Consider the following 15,222-nt stretch of genomic DNA (forward strand, 5'->3'; position numbering starts at 1 on the left):
CTCCTAGCAATTAATTATTTGAGTGCTTTGTGGCACATGACACTACTAGATCCTGCAGAGACACAAAGATAGAGTCAAATACTATTGGAAAAGGACTTCAGACCTAGGAAAGACCATACAATTCCAACTTGTTTTTATTGGTTCCTCTTGTCAAAAGGCAAAGGTATGCTATCCTCCTTGCCATATTGTCCCAACATCCTTCCCTCCAAGACTAAGATGGGTAGCTGGGCATCAATAAATATCTGCTGAATCAATTAACCAGAACTCGTTTTTTCTTTGCTATTCCAAAAACATTACTGAGTTTGTTTGTAACCAGTAAAATCTCATAGAAACTAGCTCCTGAAGGGTGTACACATAAAATGTAGTACAGACCTCAAATCTGACTTGCATCAGAGGTGGGGATGCAAACACTTGCTTTAGCCCTGAAGATGTTCATCTTATACTCGGGAGAGCCAGAGCTCCGAACAGTCAATCAGGCCTATTTCTTAATCACTTAAAGGATTACGAGTGACCAGTGAAAACTGACTCGACGGCACCTAACAATGAGAAGCTACTTCCTGACATGATGCTCAAACTTTATTATAAACATATGTACTTAAAAAAAATGTAATAGAAAATATACATTTTTCAGAAATCATCTACTCATATGCTGCTCCTTAGATATAAGGGCCACCCAAACCTTGTGGGGTGAGCTGATGGGAAGAAAAATGCAGACGATTCCTTCTCTCTCAGTAGCCTACATACAGTTATTTTTCACACTCACTACACTCGCTCAGGCATGTAGAACTTGCCCCAGTATCGCCCCTTCTGGGTCAGGTCATACGGGCTCAGTACTTTCCGTATCCCCAGCATGTTGGCAGTAGCTATGCGTTCAAAGGTCCAGGGGTTTTGGTTGTTACGTTCTCGTTCCTCTTGATCTTTCCGCATCTTCTCTAGGGTCTCGCGGCTCACAGCCTTCGCTGCGAAGGGCAACTTTTGGGCAACCAGGTTGAGGAAACCCTGTACCTCTTTGAATTCACAACGCCCACCCACCTCTACTATGAGACGGCCAGCCTTTACAGGTGTCACGTAGCGATCAATGGCACCTTTGCCTCCTCCCATGCGCTGCCCCACACTCTTTCGGGTGATGGCCTTAAAGGGAGCTGGTACTCGCCAGATGGCAAACATGTTCTTAGTGTCCATAGAGCGGTTGATTGTCAGGCGCATCATTTCAAAATGTCCCCAATGGAGGTAGCCACCACCCAGTGCCTAAAAGTAAATGAGAAAATCAGAAACACATGGAGACTTAGATATCTTTTATGGAACCTCATGTCTCCTCTTGTAGTAACTGTGGCTTCAATGATACACATGAAAATGAAAATATTAAGTTCTAATATTTTTAATAAATACCATGGAGGAAGAGTGAGGATACAGTCATAGAGAACAAGGGTGGACCCACTTCACTGGATGACCAGGGAAAGCCTCTTTGAGGAGGTGATATTTAAAGCTGAGGCCAGAATGATGAGGACCAGCCAAGTGAAAAAACATGTTCCTGCAGAGGAACAGTGTATGTGAAGGCCCTTATAGGGCAAAGGGCTTGGTGAGTTTGAATAAAAGCCAGTGTGGCTGGAACAGAGGGAGGGATGAGAAGGGTAGGCCTGAGGTTCTGAGAGGTGGGTAGGGGCTGGTCCTGCAGGCTGTCGGAAGAGGATTTTAAAACACCGCTGTCTGCCTGGTGGAGAATAAACCCTAGTCCACATCCATTTGTTTAGCTACGGGTATGAAGTCTTCAAGGAAGCTACTCAGTAAGTAAGGAAACAGCTACTCCATATCCTAAGTCATGGCTATTTTTATATTTACCAGTGGTCTGAAAAGATCTGATGGTCTGATTATGGGCAAATTAGGAAGCTCCTTCTGCTTTTACATTATTTTCATTCTACATAAAGAAACGATATATACACAAATGTTTACTGGGTACCCAGCAGCCTCTGTGCACATCAGTTTAAAGAGCAACTGGTGGCAGCTCTAACAAAAACTACGGAGAAAAAACTAGAATTAACTCGAGGAGTTGACATTTTGTTAATCTCTGGCTTCCATTTTGTAGCTGCTTGTTGCTGAACTCACCAGGATTGCAAAGTTGCCTTCTGTGAACTCGGTGGCTTCAGTGGAAGGTCCTCGTATGTCACTCAGGTTTTTACGTTCTCGTTTCACTTTCGGCACAAGTGGCATCCTTTCAACAAATCTAAGCTTAGGCTTCTCAGGCATGGAAACATCTAAAAGGAGCACAGACAACCAAGAATAAATAAAAGTACACACCTCAAAAGACCTATTTTCTTCCTAAGAAGATAACAATTGGGTGAAAGTCTTAAAAGGAGGTTGCCACTGAACGATGATTCCAAAGGCCTCTTAAGTTTATCTTGTGGATGCTTTTACTGACACTGGAATCTTTCAGCTCTGACAATGGTTAATGCAAATAATGTTTCTTCAAAGACAGCAAAACAAAATGCATTTATTAAATGTCTACTCCATGCCGAGCTTTCTGGGAAAGTATAGTGTATGTGACACTGTCAAGAGAATAACACTAGCATTTTTTTTTTTTTTTTGGGTGAATGTTTACTATGTCCTAGACCTTGAGCTAAATGCTTTACATACATCATCTCACTTAATCTAATCCTTAAAACAATTTTATAGCCTTGGTGTTTCCTTAGGGTTTTTTTTTTTTTTGAAGTTTTGAACTTAAACTTTAACATGAGGGCCAAATAAAAAATGTAGAGCTCAGCGAATTATCACAAGATGAATGTATGAACACATCCACATAACTATCCCTCAGGTCAAGAAACAGAACATTAGACAGTATTTTTATCTCCGTTTTATAAGAGAATAGGAGGCCTAGAGACTATAGATTGAAACCCAGAGAGTAAAACACCTTTTTAAAAAAAGTTAATGGATATTAATGGACACAGTGAAGGAAAAAAAAAAAAAAACTATTGTATGTGAACATATTTAAGTTTTCCAGCACTGCCACTTTCTTGCTGGGAAATTTATAACCCAGGAATCCTTTGATCAGTGCTCTCCCCTTTATATAACCAGACTTCCCATGGTGAGACCTGCACGGACCCTGCAATGTGCAACACTGTGCCAGGTGAGGGTGGACAGGCACATCTGCAGGCCAGACATGCTATATCTTCTTAAAGTATGGTCTTTACTTGACCATTTAGAAAAAAAAAAATGTTATAAATCATTTAAAATATTTCTATGGTAAAACAAACGTGGCTCTATGATGGATTCAAATATAGAAGAGAAGGAATGTTTAAAATAAAATGAGAAAAAACTCCCCCTCCTCAACTTTTATGTGCAGTGACTGAGTAAGTTAGTACGGTAATACTTTCTCTAAGAAGTCAGTATGGTCATGCACTGGATAACGTCCGTTTAGGCAACATCTGACTGCATATACGTCCATGGTCTGCTTGTCTTTAATGTTGCAGCATTATCTGTTTTTCATCTGAAAATATTAGTGTGAAATGCATTGTGGCTCCCAAACACAGCAAAACCAGTGCTACTAATAGCTGCAGCAAAAGGCAGAGGAGAAGTATTGATTCAGAAGTGAAATAAAAGGTTATTAAATACCATGAAGATGGAAAATCAGTGAATGCTATTGCTCACGGTTTAGGCATATCACACTCGACGAGCATGATCCTCAAAAACAAACAAAAAAATTCTCCAGGCTGTTACAGGATCAGCTTCAGTGAAAGCTACAAAGCTAATGAAAATGTGACAGGGACCTATAGCAGATAGGGAGAAATTGCTAATGACATAGACTGAGGACCGGATATAAAAGCGAATCCTTCTCAGCATGTGGACAATCACTGCTAAGGAAAGTAGCTTGTTCACACAGCTTCCAAATCATGTAACGTCCTATTTCACAGAATGCACTGTGGATGTTAAGGGACACATGCCTGTACTTCTAGGGCATGGCATATTTTAAAAATTATGTGTAGAAGATAAGGCCCTCAGAGGTCCAGGCCTTTTTAATTTTTTTTGAGATTAACAGAGTTAAAAAAAAAAAAAAAGATTTACAGAATTATGGCATACCTTAAACGGTTAACAAATTAATGCTTTTCAGGTATTTTTAAATGACTGCATATTTGTCACCTCATTTGGAGAACATCAAAAATCCAAATTTGAGGCCAATTGGCCCTGGCTGAGGGTTGACCAGTGGTAGGCCCTAAGGGAAATATTCCACTAGATATTTCCTCCATAAGAACAGGGATTCCATCCCCCCGCCTTTTTTTTCTTTATCTCTAGTGCTTAGAACCCTGGTTGGCATGTAGTATGCCCTCAATAAACATTTATTGAATTAGTGAATGGGGATAGGAAGCACAAGAGCGCTCCTATGTCTTCACCTTCACAACCTTGATTGTTGAAAGTGAAGAGGACGTGAAGCACTTACTGATGAAGAGCAAAGACCACGGCTCAACATAAAAAAAATCCTCACAACCAGACCAATAAGCAACATTATGATAAGTGGAGAAAAGGTTGATGTTGCCAAGGATTTCATTTTACTTGGATCCACAATCAACACCCATGGAAGCAGCAGTCAAGAAATCAAAAGACCCACTGCATTGGGCAAAACTGCAAAGACCTCTTTAAAGTGTTAAAAAAGCAAAGATGTCACCTTGAAGACTAAGGTGCACCTGACCCAAACCATGGTGGTTTCAATTGCCTCATATGCATGCAAAAGCTGAACAATGAATGATGAAGAACGAAGAACTGATGCCTTTGAATTGTGGTGCTGGCAAAGAATGCTCAATGTATCATGCACTGCCAAAAGAACGAACAAATTTGTCTTGGGAGAAGTGCAACCAGAATGTTCTTAGAAGCAAGGGCAGTGAGATTACTTCTCACATACTTTGGACATGTTATCAGAAAGGATCAGTCACTGGAGAAGGACATCATGCTTGGTAGCGTAGAGTGCCAACGAAACGGGAAGACCCTCAACAAGATGGACTGACACAGTGGCTGCAATAATAGACTCAAGCATAATAAGGATTGTGAGGATGGCGCAGGACCTGGCAGTGTTTCGTTCTGTTGTACACAGGGTCGCTATGAGTCGGAACCGACTCGACAGCACCTAACAACAACATGTCTTCACCTACTCTGTGCTGGGTTCCATCAGAGAAAAGACTTAATATGAAAATGACCGATAAGCTCTCACCTTCAAAAGTTGGCACCGGGAGCAGCCTCTTTAGGCCGGCACTGGCGGGCGCAGCCGCCCAAAAACCTACAAAGACAAATCAAGTTAAACGGGAAGGAATCAAGGCCGGGGCCTAGTACAGTCTGTGACAAAGGTAGTAAATCCTGACGGAGGTGTCCTGAAAGGTGGGACACAGGTCTCACTAAATGGGCTCACAGGCTGAGGCCCCGAAAAGAGACCAGTCGGGTCTCCGGACGTCGACCCCATACGCGGCTGTGATCCCTTAGTACGAATCCCTGTATGGGGGCGGCGTCTGGAAGGCGAAGCCCCCTAAACAAGGCTTGAGCAACCATACACAGAGCCTTCTGTGGGTATGGGAGGCACAGCATTGGGGGGTGCAGAGGAAAAGGGGTGTATTTTTCTCTAGGGACCAAAGGAGGGCTCTCACCTGACAGTGGCACTCGCAGGAGCGGGGCAGCCGCGCGTGCCAGCTGCAGCCACATGGTCACGTGCGTTCGGACACCCCACGGTGACGACGCAGGTACCTCCACCTGGGCCAAAGGAATGAGGGACTGGACTCTCACGCAGGTACCTGGCTCCCGGCGACTCTCAGTCCGGCCGGAAGTTGCATCCGCGCGCGCTCAGCTGCAGAGGACGCCGACGGAAGCGGAGGAAACCGGAGCCACATAAGTTGGGTTCCGGTGCTTGTGTCTGCAGGTCAACCACCGGATGTGCCCAGCCATCTGAGGTTTTCCAGCCAATCCCGGGTCTGTCCCTAGACGAGGGCAGCACGGTAGGAAGGTGTCTCGGCGGATGACCACGCTGAAAAAAACTAGGTTTCGCTTAGTAAGTTAGTTCCCTAGTGTTACTGCCTTACCCTCAAAGTCATGAAAGAGCCACTGATTCGTCCTCGGCTTAATATTTAACGGGGCGCATGCAGTGGGCCAGATATTGAGTACCTACCTCATCGTTGCATTTATTCCTTCCAACAAATCCGTGAGATAAGTAAGCCATTATACCCATTTTGCAGAAGATGATCCCGGAACTCCTAGGATTTAACTTTCTCAGGGTCACACAGCAGGAAAAAAGCACAGTCAGAAGTTGAACACAGGCCTGTGACTCCAGAGACTCCAAACCCGTCGCCGTCGAGTCGATTGCGACTCATAGCGACCCTGTAGAACAGAATAGAACTGCCCTAAAGAGTTTCCAAGGAGCACCTGGTGGACTCGAACTGCTGACCTTTTGGTTAGCAGCCTAGCTCTTAACGATTACACCACCAGGATTTCTGTTCTAGGAGTGGTTTCAAAAAACGGTCAAAACTCCCCCTTTTTGAGTTTTGAGTCCTCCAAAGGTAGGAGATATAAATGTCCTCAGGCGTTTAAAAATCTCAAGCTGAACATTGTGCGAAATTGCTTTCAGCGAAGGATACAGGGGCAATAGAATGAGTCTTTGATTCATCTCAAAGTCTTTCGGTGCCTTCGAACTTTCACCGCACCGTTTATTTTGAAAGAACTGAAAAGTGAACTCACAGTTCTACACTTAACAGTAACTATGATAGTGTCTATTGTCCTTTGCAATGAGTTGTATTAGGGACGATGGAGAATACAATGATGAACAAAACAGTGACTGTATTCTTTAGGAACTTACGTTTATGTAGGGACACTATAATGAGAATCCAAAGAGCTGCTAGTGAAATATCAGAAGAGAAGGGTAACTAAAGGGCTATGAAAAATGGAAGGCAGGACCTATAAAGGCTTCCCTGACCAATCCCATATTGAAAATAATTTTTCCCCTCCATCAGTTTCTCACAGCTGTTTATTTACACTTCTCATCTGCTATTTCAGTGGTAGTTATTTGTAGGAAGCTGAAGCTCAGAGATTAAATGATTTGCTCCACGGTAGTATGATGCAAAGTAAGGAACCTATTGTGGTCCGACTCGCTCATAGCGACCCTATAGGCAGAGCAGAACTGCCCTATAGGGTTTCCAAGGCTGTAAATCTTTACAGAAGTAGACTGCCACATCTTTATCCCTGGGAGTAGCTAGTGGGTTCAGACTGCTGACCTTTCAGTTAGCAGCTGAGTGCTTAACCACTGTACCACCCAGGCTCCTTAAAGTAGGGATAGAAACTTTAATATCCTTACTTTTGCTCTGAGGGGCTTTGCTCAACTTTCCCAGAAGCTGATCTTCAGACCACCTGCTTCAGACTCTCCTGAGTCCCTTGTTAAAAATGTTAAGTATCTCAGTTAACCCCTACCTAATGGGTCAGAATCTCTGGTGGTGGGGTTCAGGAATTTCAGTTGTTGTAACAGCGCCATAGGTGAGCCTAATGCCTAATATATAAAGTTTGAGAATCAGTGCTCTGTGAGTACTTTGAAAATGGAAAAAGTAGAATATAGGTACAAAGCATCATTTCTGCATTATCAAAGGCAGATATCCAAAGACCTATGTCCACTACAACTTATCATTTTTTCCATCTGTATCGACATTATCTAGCCACCTCAATTTTCATCTTTATTTAACAATCAAGAGATAACAGAAACCTGTGGCCTTTTCCTAGGTCTGTTTGTTGACCTAAAGGCATCTATGTAAAACCTTAAGGAGTCCCTGGGAGGCACAAATGGTTAAGCGCCCAACTGCTAGCTCTAGGGTTGGCAGTTCAAACCCACCCAGAGGTTCCTTGGAAGATCTGGGGGCCTGGCGGTCTGCTTACTCTGCACACATGGGTCACCATGAGTAGGAATGCCAGTTAACAACAACAAAAACGTGTAAAACCTTGCTCATCTCATAGTGTATCCAGTAAGTTAATGACATTAAATTTAGTGGAAGAAAGCCAGGAAGAATGGGATATTCAGTGGCATACCCCTTTAAGGGGGCTGAGGAAGGTATAAGTGGAAATAAGGTAATATAAATGGATATGAACTGGGCATTGAAGTAATGTGTGTGTGTGTGTGTATTGTCATTAGGTGCTGTCGAGTCAATTCTGACTCATGGCCACTCTATATGACAGAGTAGAACTGTCCCATGGGGTTTCCTAGGCTGTAATCTTTATGGGAAGGAGCCCTGGTGCCACAGCGGTTAAACACTTGGCTGCTAACTGAAAGGTCAGCAGTTTGAACCTACTGGCCGCTCTGAGGGAGAAACATGTGACAGTCTGCTTCTGTGAAGATTTACAAAGCAATGGGTGAGTGAGGGAATCTTTACAGGAGCAGATTGCTGGGCCTTTTCCCCAGTGGAGCTGCTGGTGTGTTCAAACCGTTGACTTCGGTTAGCATCCACACATTTAACCTCAATATAGAGTCATGTGTCGAGTATGGCCCATTCAGGCAGCATCAGACCACACATAGGTCCATGGTCCCATAACAGAGTAAACAGAAGTAGTCAAATATGTAAAAGTCTGAGAAGCCAGAATGATAGGTGGAGATTCATATTTTTTTTTTTTGGATACGCATTTTCAAATGCTGCTGAAAGGTAAAGCAATATGAAAAAATATATCTGTTACATTTACTGACATAGTGTTCCATGCATTGCTTGGCATCTGCTATTTTCTGGTCTCTCCTTTATAGTGTAAATTACCACTGAGAAGATGAGAGAAGTTGGGGTTTAGAGCGTAGGTGAAGAAACTGGTTTAAGGCGGGAGGAATTGCATCTCTTTCATTGTAACTAGAGGAAATTTATGCAATTGTTGGTTTCATGGTTTCTGAAAAGTGGAAGAGAGTTGAAAATGGAACATTTGAGGGGAGGTTTGAAATTTCCATTGAGAAATTTACAGCAGCAAGAGACAAGGGAGAAGTACCGATTTGGAAGTGAAACAAAAGGTTATTAAAGAACATGAAGGTGGAAAATCAGTGAATGCTATTGCTGGCAATTTGGGCATGTTCTCACTATGTCCTAGTTGCATCCCATCCTGTTTCACAGAACATGTGGACGTTAAGCGATTCATGATTGTATGTATGTATGGGTGTGTGCATGTGCATGTGTGTGCACTGGCTATCTATTTTAATGAACAGGTTGGGTTCTTCCTTGTCAGATCCTGATGATAGTGTCATAAATCACCATGGAATGTCTTTTATATTCATCCAAGAGAACCCCTTTGAGGAGGTGTAATGATGGATGCTCAGAGTCTGAGGGAAGACCAGTGTGTAACCAGCCAACCCTTCAAAAAAAAAAAAAAGCTGAATTCGTCTGTACCAAGGGAACTGGGATGAGAGATTGCCAGCAGTTAGGGTGGAGTGTGTGTGTGGGGGGGGGGGGGCGGGATGGGGGCTCTCCGAAGAATTCACAAAGCACGCATGAGTGAAACTATACCTGGGTTGAGGAATACTTGTATTGTTGGGTGCAAGTCAGTCATTCCCAAGGGGTCAGAAATGGAGGTGAAAGTTCAGGGGCAGGAAAGATCTTACTCATCTGGTAAAAGTGAAAAGTGAGGAAATAGAGACAATCCCCTCCCTACTGTTTTGTTAGCATCCGTCTACCTGAAGTGGGACTGAGCTGGGGAGGGAAGCAGCTTTCCCTTTAAATGGAATGCAGAGTTTTGACTATTACCTAGTACTGGACTCTCTCAGTTACCTAGTGCTGCTATAACAGAAATACTATAAGTTGGTGGCTTTAACAAACAAATTTATTTTCTCACAGTTTAGAAGCCTGAAAGTCCAAATTCAAGGCGCTAGCTCTAGGGGAAGCCTTTTTCTCTCTGTCAGCCCTGGGGGGGAGGGTCCTTATTCCTTGGCTCCTTGGTGATCTTCATGTGGCATGGTGTTTATTGTCTCCTGTTTCTGCTTGTTCCTCTGTCCTAATCTACTCCTTTTATATCTCAAAGGTGATTGGTGTAAAACACACCCTACACTGATATGGGTTCTTTAACATAACAAAGAAAACTCATTCCCAAATGGAATTACAGCCACAGGTATACTGTTGTTGTTAGGTGCCATCCAGTCAGTTCCAACTCATAATGACCCTGTGTACAGCAGAACTAAACACTGACTGGTCCTGTGCCATCCTCACAATCATTGCTATGTTTGAGCCCATTGTTGAAACCACTGTGTCAATCCATCTTGCTGATGACCTTCTCCTTTACCAAGCATGCTGTCTGTCTTAGTCATCTAGTGCTGTTATAACAGAAATACCACAAGTGGATGGCTTCAACAAAGAGAATTTTATTCTCTCACAGTCTAGTAAGCTGCAAGTCTGAATTCAGGGCACCAGCTCCAGGGGAAGACTTTCCATCTTTGTCGGCTCTGGAGGAAGGTCCTTGTGATGCATCAGTCTCCCCCTAGTCTGGGAGCATCTCCGCACAGGAACCTCAGGTCCAAAGGACATGCTCTGTTCCTGGCAGTGCTTTCTTGATGGTATGAGGTTCCCGACTCTCTGCTTGCTTCTCTTTCCTTTTATCTTAAGAGATAAAAGGTGGTGCAGGCCACACCCCAGGGAAACTCCCTTTACATTGGATCAGGGAGATGACCTGAGCAAAAGTGTTACATCCCACCCTAATCCTCTTTAATGTAAAATTATAATCACAAAATGGAGGATAACCACAGAATACTGGGAATCATGGCCTAACCAAATTGATACACACAGTTTTGGGGGGACATAATTCAATCCATGACAACGTCCTTTTCCAGGGACTGGTTCTTCCTGATAACATGTCCAAAGTACGTGAGACGAACGAAGTCTTGCCATCCTTGCTTCTAAGGAGTATTCTGGCTATACTTCTTCCAAGACAGATTTGTTCTTCTGACAGTCCATGGTATATTCAGTATTCTTTGCCAACACCATAATTCCAAGGCATCAATTCTTCTTGTCTTCCTTATTCGTTGTCCGGTTTTCCCATGCATATGAGGCAATTGAAAATACTACGGCTTGTGTCAGGTGCACCTTGGTCCTCAAAGGTGTAGGAATTAGGATTTACAACACATATTTTTGGGGGACACAATTCAATCCATAACATGGACATTTTATTGAAACGAGAATGTTTTCAATGACTAGAAGTGACCATACAACTTTTATTTTTTTTTAAATCTGAGAGTGATGAGAAAACTGAAAAAGCCAGCCTTAGAGAGTTGGTTTGGATAAACAGTAGCATGGGTAAACTAAAGGTGATTTCCGATAGCATCCTCCGAATCCTAGTTAATGTAACTTAAAAAAAAAAATTCGCAATGGTTATAGGTTAATTTTCATTTCTTTTATGACGAGTGATGTTGAACTTCCCTCATATCTTTACTTCCATATATTTTTTGTCTGTGTGCTTGTGATTTGGTTGTTTGTGTACTTTTTCAGTTATACTGTTTGTTTTTTTTCTCATTGATTCAAAACTGCTTGTTGTGTTGATGTCGCGTGCCATTGAGTTGATTTCAACTCATAACGACCCTGTAGGACAGAGTAGAACTGCTTCACAGGGTTTCCTATAACCTCTATGGGGGCAGATTGCTAGGCTTTTCTCCTGTGGAGCCATTGAGTGGGTTCAAACCACCGACCTTTTGGTTAGCAGCTGAGCATTTAACCACTGCACCAGCAGGGCTCCTCTGCTTGTTATATATTCAGTATATTAACTTCTCTTTGGTTATATATGTTTCAAATATTTGCTTTTTTTCAGTTTGTAATATGTCTTTTTTTGAGGTATGACCATTTAAATTTTATATGTAGTAAAATCTGCCAGTAGTTTTCTTAAGAGTTTTGGACTCTGGTAAATGTACTTATAAGGGCCACAAGTAGGGATCTAGCATAATTTTTTTTTCCGAATTGAAAATTCTTATTTAATGTGTGACATCATCATGTACCATATTCTCACATAATTTTTTGGTCAGTGGCTGCAACGTTGGGCACAAGCATAACAACGATTGTGAGGATGGCGCAGGACTGGGGCAGTTCTTTGTTCTGTTGTGCATAGGGCTGTTATGAGTAGCAATCCACTCAGTGGCACCTAACAACAACAATATTTGAGTTTTTATTATGTTCCGGTGTTCCCTCTGATCTGAGACCAGTGCTACATACTTTTAATTATTGTCACGTTATTACTCATTTTTATATTTGTTTGGTCAGGTTCTTCCTTTTTGTGCTCTTTTCAAAAAACCTTCTGGCTATGTTTTTGCATGTTTGTTCTTCAAGATAAAATTTAGAACTGTTTTGTTAAGTTTCATATTCTGTTCCTATTTTTACTTTCTTGGCCAGGTTTCTGGTTTCTTTCTTTTTTCTCTTTCCTCATTTTAATCTCAGAGTCGTTTGTACTTCTGAATGAGACTCATGGCTTTTGCTGTCTCAGAGTTTGTAGGAAAGGGACTAGCGGTGTCATCTGTTTAGTTCCACTTCTTTACCAGTGTGTTATCTTCAGTCAGGTACTTGCTGTAGGTTATTAATGTATCCAGTTAAAGGCAAGTACAGTTGCATACAATTTTCAAATGGGCAAAAGGATTTGCTAGCAGTCTTCCCTCCCCTTTACCCTGCATCTTTACAAAAATATTGTTGTTGTTAGGTGCCATCGAGTAGCTTCTGACTTACAGCGACCCTATGTACAGCAGAATGAAACACTGCCTGGTCCTACACCATTCTCTGATAGTTGTTATGCTTGAGCCCATTGTTGTAGCCAGTGTGTCAATCCATCTCGTTGAGGATCTTCCATTTTTTTACTGACCCTCTACTTTACCAAGCATGATGTCCTTCTCCAGGGACTGGCCCCTCCTGATAATATGTGAGACAAAGTCTCACTCTCCTTGCTTCTAAGGAAAAATAAATAAGTTTTGTATAATTGACCACTCTGCTAAAGAAAGTTTGGGCTTTACCAGCCATGACCAGTAGAGGTCACAAAAGCACTATCTTAGTTATCTAGTGCTGCTGTAACAGAAATATCACAAGGGGATGGCTTTAACAAACTGAAATTTATTCTCTCACACTCACAGTCTAGGTGGCTAAAAGCCCAAATTCAGGGTGCCAGCTCCTGGGGAAGGCTTTGTCTCTCTGTCAGCTCTGGGGGAAGGTACTTGTCATTAGTCTTCCCCTGGTCTAGAAGCTTCTCAGCAAGGGACCCTGTGTCCTCTCCTGGCTCTTCATTGTACATGGTATGAGGTCCCTTTCCTCTCTGCTGGATTCTCTCTTTTATATTGAAAAGACATTGATTCAGGACACAACCTAATGCTGTAGATTGAGTCCTGCCTCATTAACATAACTGCCTCTAATCCTGCCTCATTAACATCATAGAAGTTAGGATTTACAACACATAGGATAATCACATCAGATCCTGCTGAAAGCAGAGAATACCAGAAAGATGTTTACCTGTGTTTTATTGACTGTGCAAAGGCATTTGACTGTGTGGATCATAACAAATTATGAATAATATTGAGAAGAATGGGAATTCCAGAATACTTCATTGTGCTCACGAGGAATCTGTACATAGACCAAGAGGGAGTCCTTTGAACAGAACAAGGGATACCACGTGGTTTAAAGTCAGGAAAGGTGTGCGTCAGGGTTGCATCCTTTCACTGTACTTATTCAGTCTATGCTGAGGAAGTAATCCAAGAAGCTGGACTATATGAAGAAGAACGCGGCATTGTGATTGGAGGAAGACTCATGAACAACGTGTGATATGCAGACGACACAACCTTGTTTGCTGAAAGTGAAGAGGACTTGAAGCACTTACTGATGAAGATCAAAGACTACAGCCTTCAGTATGGATTGCATCTTAACATAAAGAAAACAAAAATCCTAACAACTGGACCAATAAACAACATCATGATAAACAGAGGAAATATTGAAGTTGTCAAGGGTTTCATTTTACTTGGGTTAACAATCAACGTACAAGGAAACAGCAGTCAAGAAATCAAATGATGTATTACATTGGGCAAATCTGCAAAAGGTCTTTTTAAAGTGTTAAAAAGCAAAGATGTCACCTTGAGGACTAAGGTGCACCTGACCCAAGCTGTCGTGTTTTCAGTTGCCTTACATGCATGTGGAAGCTGGACAATGAATAAGGAAGACCGAAGAATTGATGCCTTTGAATTGTGGTGTTGGCGAAGAATATTGACTATACCATGGACTGCCAGAAGAATGAACAAATTTGTCATGGAAGAAGCACAACCAGAATGCTCCATAGAAGCCAGGGTGGCGAGACTTTGTCTCACATACTTTGGACATGTTATCAGGAGGGGCCATTCCCTGGAGAAGGACATCATGCTTGGTAAAGCAGAAGGTCTGAGAAAAAGAGGAAGACCCTTAATGAGATAGATTGACACAGCGGTTGCAACAGTGGGCTCAAATATAGCAAGGATTGTGAGGATGGTGCAGCACTGGGCAGTGTTCTGTTGTATATAAGGTCATGATGAGTCAGAACCAACTCGATGGCACCTAACAAGAACAACATGTGTGCTGTTATGATTCTCTCTTTTGTATAAATTCCAGAATTGGGATTTTTTTTTGGTTAAAGCTAACTATATTTTAGGGCTTTTGATTAAAATTTTCAAATGTTCATATTATACTCTAAAAAGGTTATGCCAGTGTTGACTCCTTCTGGCAGAGATTAGAGTTACAACTGTCTTTGAAAGCTTAAATTTTTCTTTCAAAGATCTGTACCCCTCTTTGTCTATGTCTGTCTCTATATGTATCTCTATATCTGTTTAACTTGATTTCACCCAGCACAAACATTAGAAGGGGATAAAAAAATACTGTATGTATCTATGTCTGTTTACAGTAGGTGATTTGAAAAGGAGCGCTTGGAATAAAAAACAAAAATGAGAGATTTTTTATACATTATTTCAGTTGTAGAAATAAGGGAATATGTTGGCTTATCAGTCAAGAAGATCAGAATGATCTCCAAAAACATGAACTTGCTTTCCCCCTTTCTTCTCACCGTAGGTTTCAACGATGACTGAAGCTGAACATGTTTTTCCACGGGTCATAAATGTTGAGACTCCAGGGAAGTTTGCATCTTTTATTCAGTGTAGTGGTTTCCACTTTTTTTTTTTTAACCAGAGATATAACAGCATCGTAAATATTTTATTTTTCATAAATTTGAAATGAAGTGAAAAAAAAATCCACCCATCAGCTGGAGAGATTGGGTGGAGCC

The 15,222-nt window shown here is 42.0% G+C and overlaps 1 protein-coding gene across 1 annotated transcript; it reads right to left on the reverse strand.

The window, feature by feature from the left end:
• Window positions 1-558: 558 nt before the first annotated feature.
• Window positions 559-5,797, reverse strand: MRPL16 (mitochondrial ribosomal protein L16). Its single transcript, XM_049892089.1, has 4 exons — window positions 5,622-5,797; window positions 5,195-5,260; window positions 2,104-2,252; window positions 559-1,248 (listed from the first exon to the last, which is right to left on the reverse strand). The coding sequence occupies exons 1-4, from the start codon at window positions 5,674-5,676 to the stop codon at window positions 763-765; spliced, it is 756 nt and encodes a 251-aa protein (XP_049748046.1). The 5' UTR covers window positions 5,677-5,797; the 3' UTR covers window positions 559-762.
• Window positions 5,798-15,222: the final 9,425 nt, after the last annotated feature.

The sequence above is a fragment of the Elephas maximus genome, chromosome 7 (assembly GCF_024166365.1).
Source record: "Elephas maximus indicus isolate mEleMax1 chromosome 7, mEleMax1 primary haplotype, whole genome shotgun sequence".
Lineage (NCBI taxonomy): Eukaryota > Metazoa > Chordata > Mammalia > Proboscidea > Elephantidae > Elephas > Elephas maximus.

Excerpts from the sequence above, each read along its gene's own strand:
- MRPL16 (XM_049892089.1), bottom strand. The coding sequence starts at position 5,676 with ATGTGGCTGCAGCTGGCACGCGCGGCTGCCCCGCTCCTGCGAGTGCCA. Across the intron at positions 2,253-5,194 it reads CCCGGTGCCAACTTTTGAAG|ATGTTTCCATGCCTGAGAAG; the intron begins GTGAGAGCTTAT and ends TGCTCCTTTTAG. Across the intron at positions 1,249-2,103 it reads AAGGCAACTTTGCAATCCTG|GCACTGGGTGGTGGCTACCT; the intron begins GTGAGTTCAGCA and ends ATTTACTTTTAG.